Source organism: Mustela lutreola, chromosome 3 (genome assembly GCF_030435805.1).
Source record: "Mustela lutreola isolate mMusLut2 chromosome 3, mMusLut2.pri, whole genome shotgun sequence".
Classification (NCBI taxonomy): domain Eukaryota; kingdom Metazoa; phylum Chordata; class Mammalia; order Carnivora; family Mustelidae; genus Mustela; species Mustela lutreola.
Window position 1 is genome coordinate 172,737,403 of NC_081292.1, and position 13,217 is coordinate 172,750,619.

General features: G+C 44.0%; 1 protein-coding gene across 1 annotated transcript in view; it reads left to right on the top strand.

The window, feature by feature from the left end:
* LOC131827958 (translation initiation factor IF-2) overlaps positions 1-11,969 on the top strand; it is a 75,257-nt gene extending 63,288 nt beyond the window's left edge. Inside the window, exons 5-9 of the mRNA XM_059168882.1 lie at positions 4,218-4,374; positions 5,294-5,462; positions 7,829-7,912; positions 9,256-9,333; positions 11,626-11,969. Coding sequence (XP_059024865.1) covers positions 4,218-4,231 — 14 coding nt within the window. The 3' untranslated portion in view covers positions 4,232-4,374; positions 5,294-5,462; positions 7,829-7,912; positions 9,256-9,333; positions 11,626-11,969. The remainder of the gene's footprint in view (positions 1-4,217; positions 4,375-5,293; positions 5,463-7,828; positions 7,913-9,255; positions 9,334-11,625) is intronic.
* Positions 11,970-13,217: the final 1,248 nt, after the last annotated feature.

The following is a 13,217-nucleotide window of genomic DNA, read 5'->3' on the forward strand; positions in this document are numbered from 1 at the left end:
TCGTGCTCTGGGTAATAAAACCTCTGTCTCAGCTCAGACTCATCCCTCAATAGGGATGCTTTTGGTGAAGCTGACAAAGATGGTTACCTCTGTGGTCTAGTAAGGATCAAGATACTTGCTGTCCCAAATCTTCCTCTGTTTCTGAGTGGTCCAAGCTTTGGATAATCAGAGCTGTCCCTGTGGGAGCAGAAATGTCACATGTCATGAAAAGGCCTCTGGTATTACACACTTCCTTCAAGTTCCACCTGGATCTTTCAAAGCTCTGGCTGCTTTGAGGTTCTGGGCTTGTCTTCTCTATGTGGGTCTGATGCCGTTTCTGAGAGCAGAGCATATTTTATCTTTCCTACCCTTCACTTCCTGACCACCAGGCCAAAACCTTTTTATTAAAAAGATTTCTTTTTATTTCATAAGCATTTTTTCTTTTTAAAGGTGAGGTTACGTTCTGTTACAAGTTAACAAATACCTTGAATTAAATTGGCTTAGAAATGAGAAGATACTTGTAGTGGTGAATCTAGCAGTAGGATATGGGTTTCACGTTTGATCAATTCAGTGGGCCAGGGATGCCATCAGTCATTTGGGTACTTTTCATCTTTCTGGTCTGATGCCTCAGCACCAGCTCCAACCCCCAGTTGTTGGTTCCTCTTGTGGTTGTAAGATGGCTGCCAGCAGTAGCTGGGTGACATCCTGCCTTGTTCAGAGCCACGTGGAGCAAAAGACTGGCTGGTTTTATACAGTACCACTAGGCAAACTTCTAGCAACTGACTGGTCCATGCTGACTTAGTCCTGACCATCCGTGAACCCGTGACTGGAAAAGTAGAGGAATGGATTACTACCACTGGTGTGGACAGGTGGTCTGGGGAAGAGGAGTTTTGGGGAGCAGATCTGAATGTCTTCTTTCTTTGAGCTGAGTACTCCAAACATAGATCTGTCAATCCTCTCAGCATGTAGGTTTGTGTGAATTCTACTGAGAGTTCATCTACCTCAACCAAGAATCATATACCTCTCCCATAGCTTATGAACCCTCATTCTTTTTTATCTGTCTGCTAATAAATCCGCCACATCTCTGGGACTGAAGCAACAGTCAGTGTTCTGCAGTTCAACACCATAGTCCACCTTCTTCCCCTGGGGGCATGTGGTTCCATCCACAGAGGAGGGAAGATGGGGCTTCAGCAAAGCTTCACCTTTACTCTTTGTATCTGGCTAGAGTTCCAAAGGAGATAAAGGTTAAATAGAAGTGGAAACAGTTAATAACTGACTGTTCACCCATTTCTGGCTCAACTAGTCTGAAGACCAAAGAAGTGTGATGTTTCTCAATGTGGGGTCTATAGACCACCATATCAGAGCCACAGTCCCACGACAACTCTCAGATCCTGGTTTTATGTAATGTTCCCCCTTTTAAAATTTTCATTCCCACTTACATTTAACTTCTACTTATATATTTTAAGTATTTTAAAAACACTTTAGGGCTCCTGGGTGCCTTAGTCATTTAAATGTCTGCTTTCAGCTCAGGTCATGATCCTGGGGTCCTGGGATTGAGCCCCACATTGGGCTTCCTGCTCAGTGGGGTCTGTGTCTCCCCTCTGCCCCTCACCCTGCTGGAGCTCATTCTCTCTCTCTCAAATAAATAAATAAATAAAATTTTAAAAGAAAAAGTCATTTAAAAAGTACACTTTAAATTGTTGAGTGATGGTAGAGTGTAAATGGAAAAAATCTTTGTGCCTATATTGCATTGTCTTAATTACTGTAATTTTATAGCAAGTTGAAATTGTTAATCTTTTTCAAGATTATCATGACTAAGCTTGCCCTTTGGCATTTCCATTTATATTTTAAAATCAGTTGGTCAATCTCCACAAAAATCTTACTTGAAACCAACATTTTATTGAGCTCTCTCTCCTCCTTGGAAATCCGTGCCAGCAGATTTTCTCCTTGATGTGAACATCACAGACAGGGAGGTTATGACCAGCATTCCACTTGTTGCCCTCCCTATAACCGGTGCATGAGAGGAAGGCTCCTTCTCTGGAACAGGCCACCACAGAGTGGGCTCAGGTCAGGAGCAGAGCAGGTCCAGTCAGGTTTTGTTGGAGCAGCTAACCAGTAACAGCCCCAGAGGTATCAAGAGTTCATTCTCTAACCAAAAAACAAGAAATAACTAGTATGACCCCTCACTGGTGTCCCTCAGTAGTGACACTCAGAGTTCAAATATGAGAAAAGGATCAGAAAACAGTTAAAAAGGCAATGAAACTAATAGGCCTCCTCTAGGGTGGTGACTGGGGGAAGAGCTAGCCCTGTCCTGTCCCCCTCCCTTGGCCCTAGCTGACCTGCTACACAGTTACTGCAGGAGGTGGAACCCCCAGCCAAGCCACAGCACCAGTGCTAGCTCCAGGAGTAGCACCAACTCTTACTGTGGTTGGGGATACCCTGTCCCTGAGGTTCAGAAGCTCCAGAACCTCATGGGGTTGGAGAGCATCCATAAAACTTCTAAAGACATCCCTCAGGTCTGTCTGGTTGTGGGTGAAGGCCAAGCTATGCATGGCCATCATGGGGAGCTCAGCAATGGGAGATAGCATCAATTTCAATTCCATCTCTTCCCTTTGAAGTTCAGCTACAGAGCCAAGTTGCTGGGTTATCACTATGAAAGGAGGGTTTTTGATTGATATAGTCCTTGAGATTGATCATTCTGAGACCTCCCCAGGTTCTAGGACATGTTCATACAGAGAAGCATCCCAAAAGAGCCCCCCCCCCCCCCCCCCCCCCCGCCAAGGGCAGTCTTCCTTGAGACATTTCTTTTCTTGCATTGGTGTTGCCTGCATTGATGGGTGGCAGTGTTCAGAGCACTGGAACCAGGAGGCTTACTATCCATCTCTACTTACGTTTTACTGAAGTTACATTGGATCTGTAGGTGAACTGGGGAGAATTTACATTTTAACACTATTTAGTCTTGAAATCCATAAACGTGGTATACCTTTGCATTTATTTTGGCTTTCTTTAAATTCTCTCAGGGAGTGTTTTGTGATTTTTCAGTGTAGTGTTCTTGCACATCTTTTGTTGGCTTTGTCTTTATTATTGTTGGTTTTTGATGCTTTTAGAAATGAGACTGTTTTCTATTTGTGCTCCAAATTATTTGCTGCAAGTATCTAGAAATAGAATTTATTTTTGCATATTGATCTTCAGTCCAATTACCTTGTTCAATTATGAATGAATTCCAAAATTTGTCCATAATTTCTTTTAGATTTTCTAAGCACACAATCAATTATAAATAATAGTGGTTCTATTTCTTCCCTATTAGGTTTACTTTTAAAAAATTGATTTTCTTACCTTATTGCATTGGCTAAAATTTCCAGTTAATGTTAAATAGAAATGGTGATAGTGCACATTTTCTCTTATTCTCAAACTGAGTGGGAAAGTACTTAATATTTTACCTTCAGTATGATGTTAAATGTTGGTTTTCAGCTTTTTGGTGTTTTGTGTGTGTGTGTGTGTGTGTGTGTGTGTGTGTATACCCTTTATTAGATTAAGAAAGTTACTTTTTTCTTTAGTTTTCTGAGCGTTAAAAAAAAAAGAAGAGATGTTGAATTTTATCAAGTACTTTTTCTGGGTCTATTGAAATTACTATATGGTTTTCTCCTTCAATTTGTCAATGTGATGGTACACATTACTTACATTTTAAATGTTAAAGAATTCTTGCATTTTCACACTAAACCCTGGCTAGTCATGATGTATTATCCTTTTTTATCTATTACTGGAATTGATTTGCTAACGGTCTGTAGGAACATATTTTTCCTTCTGTGTCTATAAGAGATAGTGACCTGTGCTTTTATTTTTGTAGTGTCCCTATCAGGTTTTTTTGTATCAAGTTATGCTGTCTTACACTAGCAATTGGACCGTGTCCCTGTTTTCTTTACTCCCTGACAGAATCTGTGTAAGATAGGTAATAGCCTTCCTTAAATGTATGTTTTAAATAATTCACAACGGAAGTGTCTGGGCCTAGACCTTTCTGTTTGCTTGCTTCCCCCCACCCCCCCATTTTATAGAACTTTGTTTATTTTTATTTTATTTTATTTTATTTTTTTATTGTGTTATGTTAGTCACCATAAAATACATCATTAGTTTTTGTTTGTTTGCGTTTTGTTTTGGTTTTGGTTTGTTTGGTTTTGTTGGGTGGGAAGGGCATCTTGCCATCTTGATGTTCATTCCATCATTGTATTTTTTTTCCTTAGGATGTTTTCAATAGTTAAGAACAAGGAGATTTCCCATGAGACTCTTTTGAATCTCTTCAAGCAAAATAAGGTGGAGATAGCAAACGCAATAACAAAGCCATTTCCTTTCCTTGAAAGCCTCAGAGACCGCTCCTTTATCACGGAAAAAATCTATAAAGTACGTTAAGTCTATTATATCACCCATGATAACCCACCCCACCCTAATTGTTGTGGCAACCTGGATTCAAAATTTAGTGTATCATTAACTAGTTGATGGCCTTTTCATACTCTTCACGGAAAGACCTTTTTGAGTGAGTTAATCCTCTAAAAGTTTGGGGGTGACAGAACAGGCAGTCCTTGCTAACGAGGCTTCTGTTCTGATTGAAGCTCCTGTCTCCTGTGGGACGTGTTGCAGTGAGGTGGATGGGAACCGTGATATGGCTGAGTGGAAATTGATAGCTTTTCATACAAAACCTATAGCAATTTATACAAAATGACAAAATTAAATAAAATTAAAATAATTAAGAGAATTGGGGCAGTATTCCATTATAAAATCCACTACATCAAATGAAACCCCCAGGGATTTTGTGCTATTATAAATAAATCAGTTTGTTCTGCTTTGTTGTTGTGTCCTTTAAGGTATGTTTTGTAAGGTGTTCTGGAGTCTTGGTATTCCGGTGAATTTGATCAGTGGGTCCTCCTGGGGAAGTAGAGGAGGAGCCATCCCTGTACCCTGTGACTGTGCTCCTTACAGCCACAGCAGGACCCTCTCCTCCTTCCCAAAACCCTTGCCGGACTCCTCACACCTGGAGGGTGGGCGATGGTTGTTGAGTAGCCAGCAGAATTGCTCTAAGGTCCACTCGTGAAACAACCTACGCAGGATGAAAGTTCAAAAGTCAAGAACAAGGGTTCATTTGTTATTTTAAGCAGGTGATAAAATATTTAAGAAGTTCTAAAATACTATATGAAAAATAGTAGTCTCATGGGGAAAGTGGAATGAATGTTCTATGCAATCACTGCCCAGTGATTAATTTTGAAACTATTTTAACTTTGAAACTATTTCATATTCTTTTCCTATTGTACTTTTTTAAAGAAAGGATTCTCAAGAAGCCCATAAAAACTTGGTTCCTGTACAGAGAGTGGTGTATGAAGTTCTCCACTGCCTCGAGAAGACCTTTGATAGGTCACTTCTACAAGTCCTGTTCAGCAGGGTTCATCTGAAGGAGTATCCTGATTTAATTCATGTTCATAGAATCTTCGAAAATGGTAATTGATATCCTCCCTTCCCTTTCAGGGTCCATGTCTACTTGTCATTCATTCATTCACTCATTTGCTGGTTTAATAAGTATTCATGAAATGTTTACTCTGTCCCAGGACCAGTGCTTGTCAGTGTGAATGAGTCACCGTTAATAATTACAAACATGTTCTCTGGTCTCATCATCAAAATCATCAGTCATGATTACTCTGCTAGGGTCTCTTGTAGGTTTAATTACAGCCCTTTTTCTTCTTCTGGGAATGTGCGATTTATTCTGTGTCATAGGTGCCTGATAAAGAGGAAATGTTCCTGGACAAGTTGTGACATTTTTCTAAGATGACCAGACTGTCACCGGTTCCCACAGAAAACCTTATTTGAGACCGTCTGACAAAAAGTTAGCTTCCCAGACAGAGAATTAAAAGGTCAAAAGAGCCCACCCTGCCAGAAGGAGGGCCAGTGTGTGGAAAGGTGTGGGAATAGAGAAGGCTGATTCTGACATGACGGTTACAGGCAGATTGTGCATTTCAGACACCCTAACTGAGGAACTGGAATTTTATTTTCATAAAAACAGGGAAGTCACACCAATTCTTAAGCAAGGGATAAAATCAAAAGAAGCAAAAATAAAGTAGGGAGTGTATTACTTTGTGAAAATAGTACACTGATTAAAATAAGAACAATATAATTTCTTTTCTTTTTAAATATTTATTTATTTTAGAGAGAGAAAGACAGAGTGTGCAGGGGGGAGGAGCAGAGGCAGGGAGAAACTCAAGGAGACTCTGTGTTGAGTGAGGAGCCCACTGCCGGGCTTGATCCTGTCACCCCGAGATCACCCTGAGTGGAAACCCAGAGTGGGATGCTCAACCCATTGTGCCATCCAGGCATCCCTGAGCAATATAATTTCTATACCAATACCCAAGTAAGAGAAAGGAATAGAGAAAATCAAATATCTGCACACAAATTTCAAGTGAATGATTTTTAAAAGCTTTATTGAGATAAATTTTTATACCTTAGGTCAATATTATATTTGTAACCAGCATGTCCTGGGCCATGGGAACAGAGAGAATGGTGGATACCTGTACTGCCCACATCTCAGGGGCTCTGATTCTTTTCATGGACTGCAGGGACCCCCCACCCTTTTCCAGGTTCAGTGTGCACATCACCTGTTTTAGGTTCTGGGGCTCCCTGAGCTGGGGTGCCCTTCACCTACACTTGTTGCCACCCACCTGCCCCTGGGAGATGGCAGCAGTTGCCTCCCACACATTGTTGTCCACAGGAGCTGTGCATCAGCGACCCAAAGCCCAGAATCTGGGGGCTGTGGCCTGGGGTGCAGCACCCTCTCCTGCTGCTCAGTCCCACCTTCATCCCATGCTCAGAGCCCCCTGAGCCCCCAGGGGAACCACCTACACGCACACAGACCCGCTTCACCTTTCCCTTTGTTCTCCTCAAATCTTCCACCTGGTTTTGCCAGGGTGTGAGGCCAGGTCCTGAGATGACAAAGCATCCGTGGCTCCCACTGTTCCGTGCAACTCACGCCTGCAGGTCCTGCCCCAGGAGGAGCTCCTACCATGGGCCCTGGAGCAGCAGGTTCCCTGACTCTGTGGGGTCCCCTCCTCCCTGAACTCCCCACAGACATCCCCCCGACCTCCCTCCAGGCTTCCTAGTTTATTTTCTTCCTCCTATGTGTGCTGGGTCACCTACAGGCAGGGGTGCTGGCTGGTGTCCCTCCCTCCCCTGACTGGTGATCTCCCCAGCCTTGGGCAGGCCCGTGGGGAGCTCCTCCAGTGCAGCTATCCGTGCTCCCTGCTCAGAGCTGCAGAGTGTCCATCCTCTTTTCCTGGCGTCTGAGCCCCTGGGAGGTCTGTCTTGTTCCTCCAGGAGTCCTCTGCTTTGTGTCTTTGGGAAGCGCTCACCCTCCCTGCCCCAACCCTCCTCTTGTCTAGCAGCATCTTTAGAGCAGCTGGGCTTTCTCCATGGGTATGGATCTGAGAGCCTAGCTCTTCTCCCAAAGAATTCCCTCTGTTCCTTGTACGGTTCACAGAGACATTCCACTTAACAGAATTTATACTGAGATAAGTTTTCACTTCTCTCTGGCCATCTTGCTGGGTGATTAGTTACTGTTTATAACTTTTCCACTGCTCCATAATCCTAAAACCCGACAGGCTCATAGCCTGTAAGATTTGCGTGAGTGTGTTTTTCTCTTCGATGTGGCAGGAAAAGGAACAAATGACACCAAGTTAGGAGCCACTGTGATGAACTGACCCAGGGTCCAGAAGTCCCCACCAAGTACCTGGATTCTTGGGTGGTCCAGATTGTGATTATGAGGTGGTGTCCTTGTTTATTTGCTTGCAACCACTAATTAATTTTTTTCTCTGTTCAGTACGTGAAGAAAAATATTTTCCCCAGAAAAATGATAATGAAGAGAGACAAAACCTCCCCCACACTGGGCCAAGCTCTGAACAAGGTAATTATGATAGAATACAAACTTTGTTTCCTGGTTACAAAGAGGCCAGAACTCAGGAAGGGCAACTGTGATGTTAGAGAGGGAATCCAAAGGGACATGGGGCATATGGACTTGCGTGACTTTGTATCAATTCCAAAATGACATAACTCTACTTGAATCTAAGACAAAAGGTGGCAACGACAGAATTTCTGCCCAATAACCTGGGAGGTGGAGTAAGAATCTAAATGTGAATTTTGAGTTTCCAGCGGTGACCTTCAGTGTGAAGCTCTTAAGGGCTAAGAACTCCAGGCCCAGGGTCAACATCAAAGAGGGGACTTTTGATGATGGCAGAAGGGACTGATTTCAATGTTTTCAAGAGTCTAGATATTCAAGGAGAAAACTAATCACACAGAGACAAAAAAGAGGAGGTGGTAGAAAGATGGAAGGGAGGGTGTGGGTACTTTGAGTAAGAGAAGGGAAATGAAAGACAAGGAAGAAAAGGTTAGAAGACACACTAGAAATAGCTGTATTATTAACATCTCACTGGTTGAACATTTGAGGGGGGCAGTTGTAGGTTTAGTGCTCAAACTGCCATTGGAGGTTAGCATTGCTTATGAGCCCATTTTGCAGATAAGGAACCTGAAATCTGGAGACGGCATGTGTGTGGTTGGCCTGGGGTCAGATGAGTAATCATGTGTGTGTGTCTTAATGGAGGTAAAATTCATGTAACATAAAATTGACCACTTTAAACTGTTTAGTGATATTTAGTGATATACACAACATTGGGCAACTATCCCCCATCTACTTTCAAAATATATCAGTCGCCTCAAAAGGCAACCCCATTTCACTCCCTATTCCCCTTCTCCCACAGCCAGGAGCCACTGGTATAACTAAAAGGTGTATCTTTTCATTTTTGTGTGTTGAGTGGAGGAAATCAAAAGTTGGAGAGAACAACAATGGAGCCTGACGTGGAAGATGGGAAGATGTAGAGGAAGAAAAGCTGGGCAAGAAGGTGGGGGCAGGAGAGTGGCTGGAGGGAAGAGAGATGGAAACACAAGGTCATGGAAGGCAAAGGAATCCGGGATGCAGAAATATTTTCCTCAGTTAGAAGCAGCAGTGCCTGGAACTTGGATCCTAGTGGAAAATGGCAGGAGAGAGAAAGGGAATGAGGTCTAATATGATGGAAGGAGGCAGAGAAGGGCTTGGTTGCATTTTGGGTGGAGTCTTGGAGCAGGAGGAGTATTTCTGCCCCAGGAGCAGCTCACCCTCGTCTCCGATCTCAGAGCTCAGTGTCTATAAACTACTCCTCCGTTTGTTCCCTGGTCACTGACTCTGGTCTTTCCTTTCCTTTCCTCTCTCTTTAGCACTGGATAAATCCACAGATTTAAGAATAAAAGAGAGGAAGTCAGAGACGGTGTGTACCCCGCTGAATGATGGGCAAGGTAACTATGACTGAATCCCATGTTTTAAATGAACAGTTCCCTGGGTAGCTCATTATGTGGAAGGAAGAGAGTCCATAGACTTGAGCTCTGCCTCTAGCTCCTCTCCAAGGTGTGGGAGAGACATGCATGCGGGGTGAGACCAGCAGGGCCTAGGGGATGAAATTTAAAGAGAACCCAAAGATAGGTGCCTCCTTAAATTAAGATCCTTAGGCCTCTTGCCTGTCACACCCTAGCCCTGTCCTGGAGGCAAGAGAGAAAGAGGAGCAGAAGTCTTTAGTAGAGGACAAGGATAGACAGGTAGATGGACTGGACCATCCAGTGGGAGTTACAGGGCAAGCATGGTTTTTCCTAAATGGACATGAGATAGAAAATTCTCCCATTTGGTGGAGGTTTTGACAGGGAGATAGTTTTATCCTACTCTACAGAAGTTGTCACAGGAACATGGAAATAATATGCATGATGGTCAGATTGGCCAGTAAGTGGGATCCCTGAGAACACCCTAGAGGTAGAGTTGGGGACGGGGCCCTGCGCATGGGTCAAAGCCCAGTGAGAGACCTGGAGTGATGAAGGATGCGACCTTTGAGATGAGGGCAACACACAAGAAAAGGACCGGGAGCCTAGAGGCAGGCAGAGGGTCCAGGTAAGCCTGAGAGAAACAGAGACAGAAAGAAGACAATTTACACCAGGGATAGTGACAAAGATCATATGGAGAGAGAAACATAAGGGACAAAGCAAATGCTGGTAAAAAAGAAGGTAGGGGAGGGGCAAAATGAAACCGTGAAGACAGTGTTCAGTGGGAGTGAATGGAATTTTGCTAGAGGTCAGTGTAGAAGAGAGGAGACATGGTGGGATATTTAGCATCAGGGGGAGTCAACACGCAGAAGCTTCTGCCGCAGGGGGTCGTCCCCACCAATAGTGAATTTTCAGAACCTTGAATCCTGGATGTATGTGTTGGCAAACATTACATTACTGATGTATTTGTATGGAAGGTTCTACAGAAACAGTCCTAAGAAGTGTGTTTATGTAGACATGTAGTAAGCCACCCTTGAAAAGGACACAAGAATAAACACAAAATTCAGCCAAGATAATTTCCAGCGAGTGAATGAGAATAGCAGGTTAAGAGAAAGTAGCAACAATAAGAAGGTAGATTTCGGGGTGAAGAGGAAAACCCTGGAGAGATGGGAAGAGAAGGATACAGAGGTCCTGACACAGAGCAAAGCAGGAGCGGAGCAGGCGAGAGGCAACACGGGGGAGGCAACCCTCTCAGGTGGGATCAGGAGAGAGGGGAACAGGAGATAGGTGAGGGTTCTTTCTGGATCATTATGTATTTCAGGGGCAGAGATCGTCAGATAAGAACATCTAGCACAATCTTGTGCTGGGGGTCTGGTGCATATACAGAAGACAATTGTGTCTTATCACCTCAAAATTGACCAAGAAGGCCAGCCAGCAGGGACAGCATATGTCCAACCACCTGAAATCATTAGTAAAGCTGGCCAAGGAAGTCTGATGTGATGACACGGTGTGTCCCAGCGAAGGTTACAGGAGGCGGCCCAGGGAGGACAGGATGGATGCAGGAGAGGGAGACCCTGGTGCTCAGTGAAGGAACTCTTGCCTAACAGAGGAGAGCTGGGAGGGAAGTGGAAAAGTACTGAAAAGGGGACGCTAAAGAGATAGGTAGAGCAAGATGGAAAGAGGAGCTGAAGGTACAAAAGGTGCATCAGGTCAGAAGAGTCAGAGACCGAGAGTGCTGAAAAGCATGTGCTAAGCTGAGAGGAGAAGGAGGACATAGGAAACCAGAAAGGGAAGCAGAGGCAGAGAAATAGGGGGGGAGAGAGAGCTGCAAGGGGAAGAAGAGAGGGAGTGGTCAGCAAATGGGGAGCACTGCGTCCAGTGAGCGTGCCTGGAACACCATTAACCTGTAGGCCCCTGAGTCCCGTGAGAATATGGCACCATCTGGCGCAGGGACATTCCTGCCTTGAATGGAGCCCATCAGGCATGTCTTTCCTGATGTCCCCTCAAGATGGGGTTTCCTGGGGCGCCTGGGTGGCTCAGTGGGTTAAAGCCTCTGCCTTTGGCTGAGGTCCCAGGGTGCTGGAATCAAGTCCCACGTGGGGTTCTCTGCTCAGGGGGGTGTCTGCTCCCCCCCCTTCACCGCCTGCCTCTCTGCCTACTGGTGGTCTCTCTGTCAAATAAATAAATAAAATCTTAAAAAAAAAAAAAAAAAGATGGGGTTTCCTGCTGGTTCCTTGGCCCCACATTGAGATCCCTAAGGGGTTTTGTTTCTCTGCGCAGGTTTCGGTGGTGAATCCAGTGAGGAGGAAGGGCCCCTGGAAGCTCTGAGCTCTGCAGGATGCCAAGGGCCAGAGGAGGAGGGTGAGGACTAGGAGGCGAGTGAGGACGACCAGCTTTGGACTCTAGACCCTGAGGCGTCTGCATTCAGAGCTCCTGCTTCCTGACGTGCCCTCCTTTCAGTGCGCTCTACAGCCAATGGTCCTGTCAACTCTCCCAACACATTTCCAGTATTTACCTTTTGTGCCATTTTGGGAAATGTGGGAGACAGGGTCTTGGTCACTGAATATGTGTGTTGAGATATAAACGTTACAGTAGAAATAAACTAGAAGATTTCTGTTTGCTTATTTTTCCTTTCATGTGATCATGCCTATTGTGATAGAATAAAAAATAGGTATTTAGTCTTTATCCCTAGTTGCTGGCACAGAGCTCCTCAAACCCTTGGAATTTCCCCAGTGGTAAGAGTGTCTCCATGACAATTAGAGGGTTAGAACTTTCAGTTCCACCCATCAACCTCTGGGGAGAAAAGAGAAGTGGGAGATTAAGTTCAATCACCAATGACCTATGATTTAACCAGTCATGCTTATACCATAAAAACCTCTGAACAATGGGGTCAGGAACCCCTAAATTGGTAAATATGTTGATGTGCTGGGAGGGATGCATGCCAGAGAGGGTGTGGAAACCCTGGCATGCCTCATCCCCATACCTCAACCGATATATTTCTTCCATTTGGCGGTTCTTGATAATAAAACTGTATCATAAGCAGAGTACTTTCCCGAGTTCTGTGAGTCATCCTAGAAAATTATTGGACCTAGGTGGGCATCGTGGGAGCCCTCAAATTTACAATTGGCTGGGCAGAAACATGGGTAGCTTGGAGAAACCATTTGTAGCTGGTGCCTGAAGTAGGGTCAGTCATATGGGACTGAGCCATTGCCCTGTGTGGTCTGTGCTAACTCTGGGCAGTTATTGTCAGAACTGAACTGAATTGAATTGTTCAACATCCAGTTGATACTGAGAGCTGGAGAATTGATTGGTGTTGGAATAACCTATTTATTGTTGGAAAAGACACCACATGGTTGATGTCAGAAAGAAGCCCACATACATAACCATACGGATGTCTTCAGTGTAAGTATTGATTTCTGCCTTAACCAACTTCTGTCATCTGTGTCATCTGATCACAAAAAAAGGTAGGTAATTTTTTATTGCCTTGATGCATATATTGTTACTGGAAACTTGGGAAGACACAAAAAGCCCAAATAAGTCTTTTGGACAGGTGTTCTCTATCATGCCATTAGCTTCTATGCAAGCTTTCCCAAAAATAATTTGGGAAATAATGTCTCAGAATTCTAAAATATCCGGAAGGAGTAGACAGAATAACTATTATTTTTATCCTTGCTTTGTAGATGAGAAAATTCTAGCAGGAATTTTTAAGAATCTTTTCCCAAATCATATGGAGAATTAAAGGCAGAGCCAGGACCATTGTCTTGGATGCTTAGATCTCAGTTCAGCAGATGAGTTTCCTTCAGAAGGAAGAAAGGGGAGAAAAACTAATCAGATGCATCTGCCAGTGTTAGTTGCTACAGGATTTATAACTT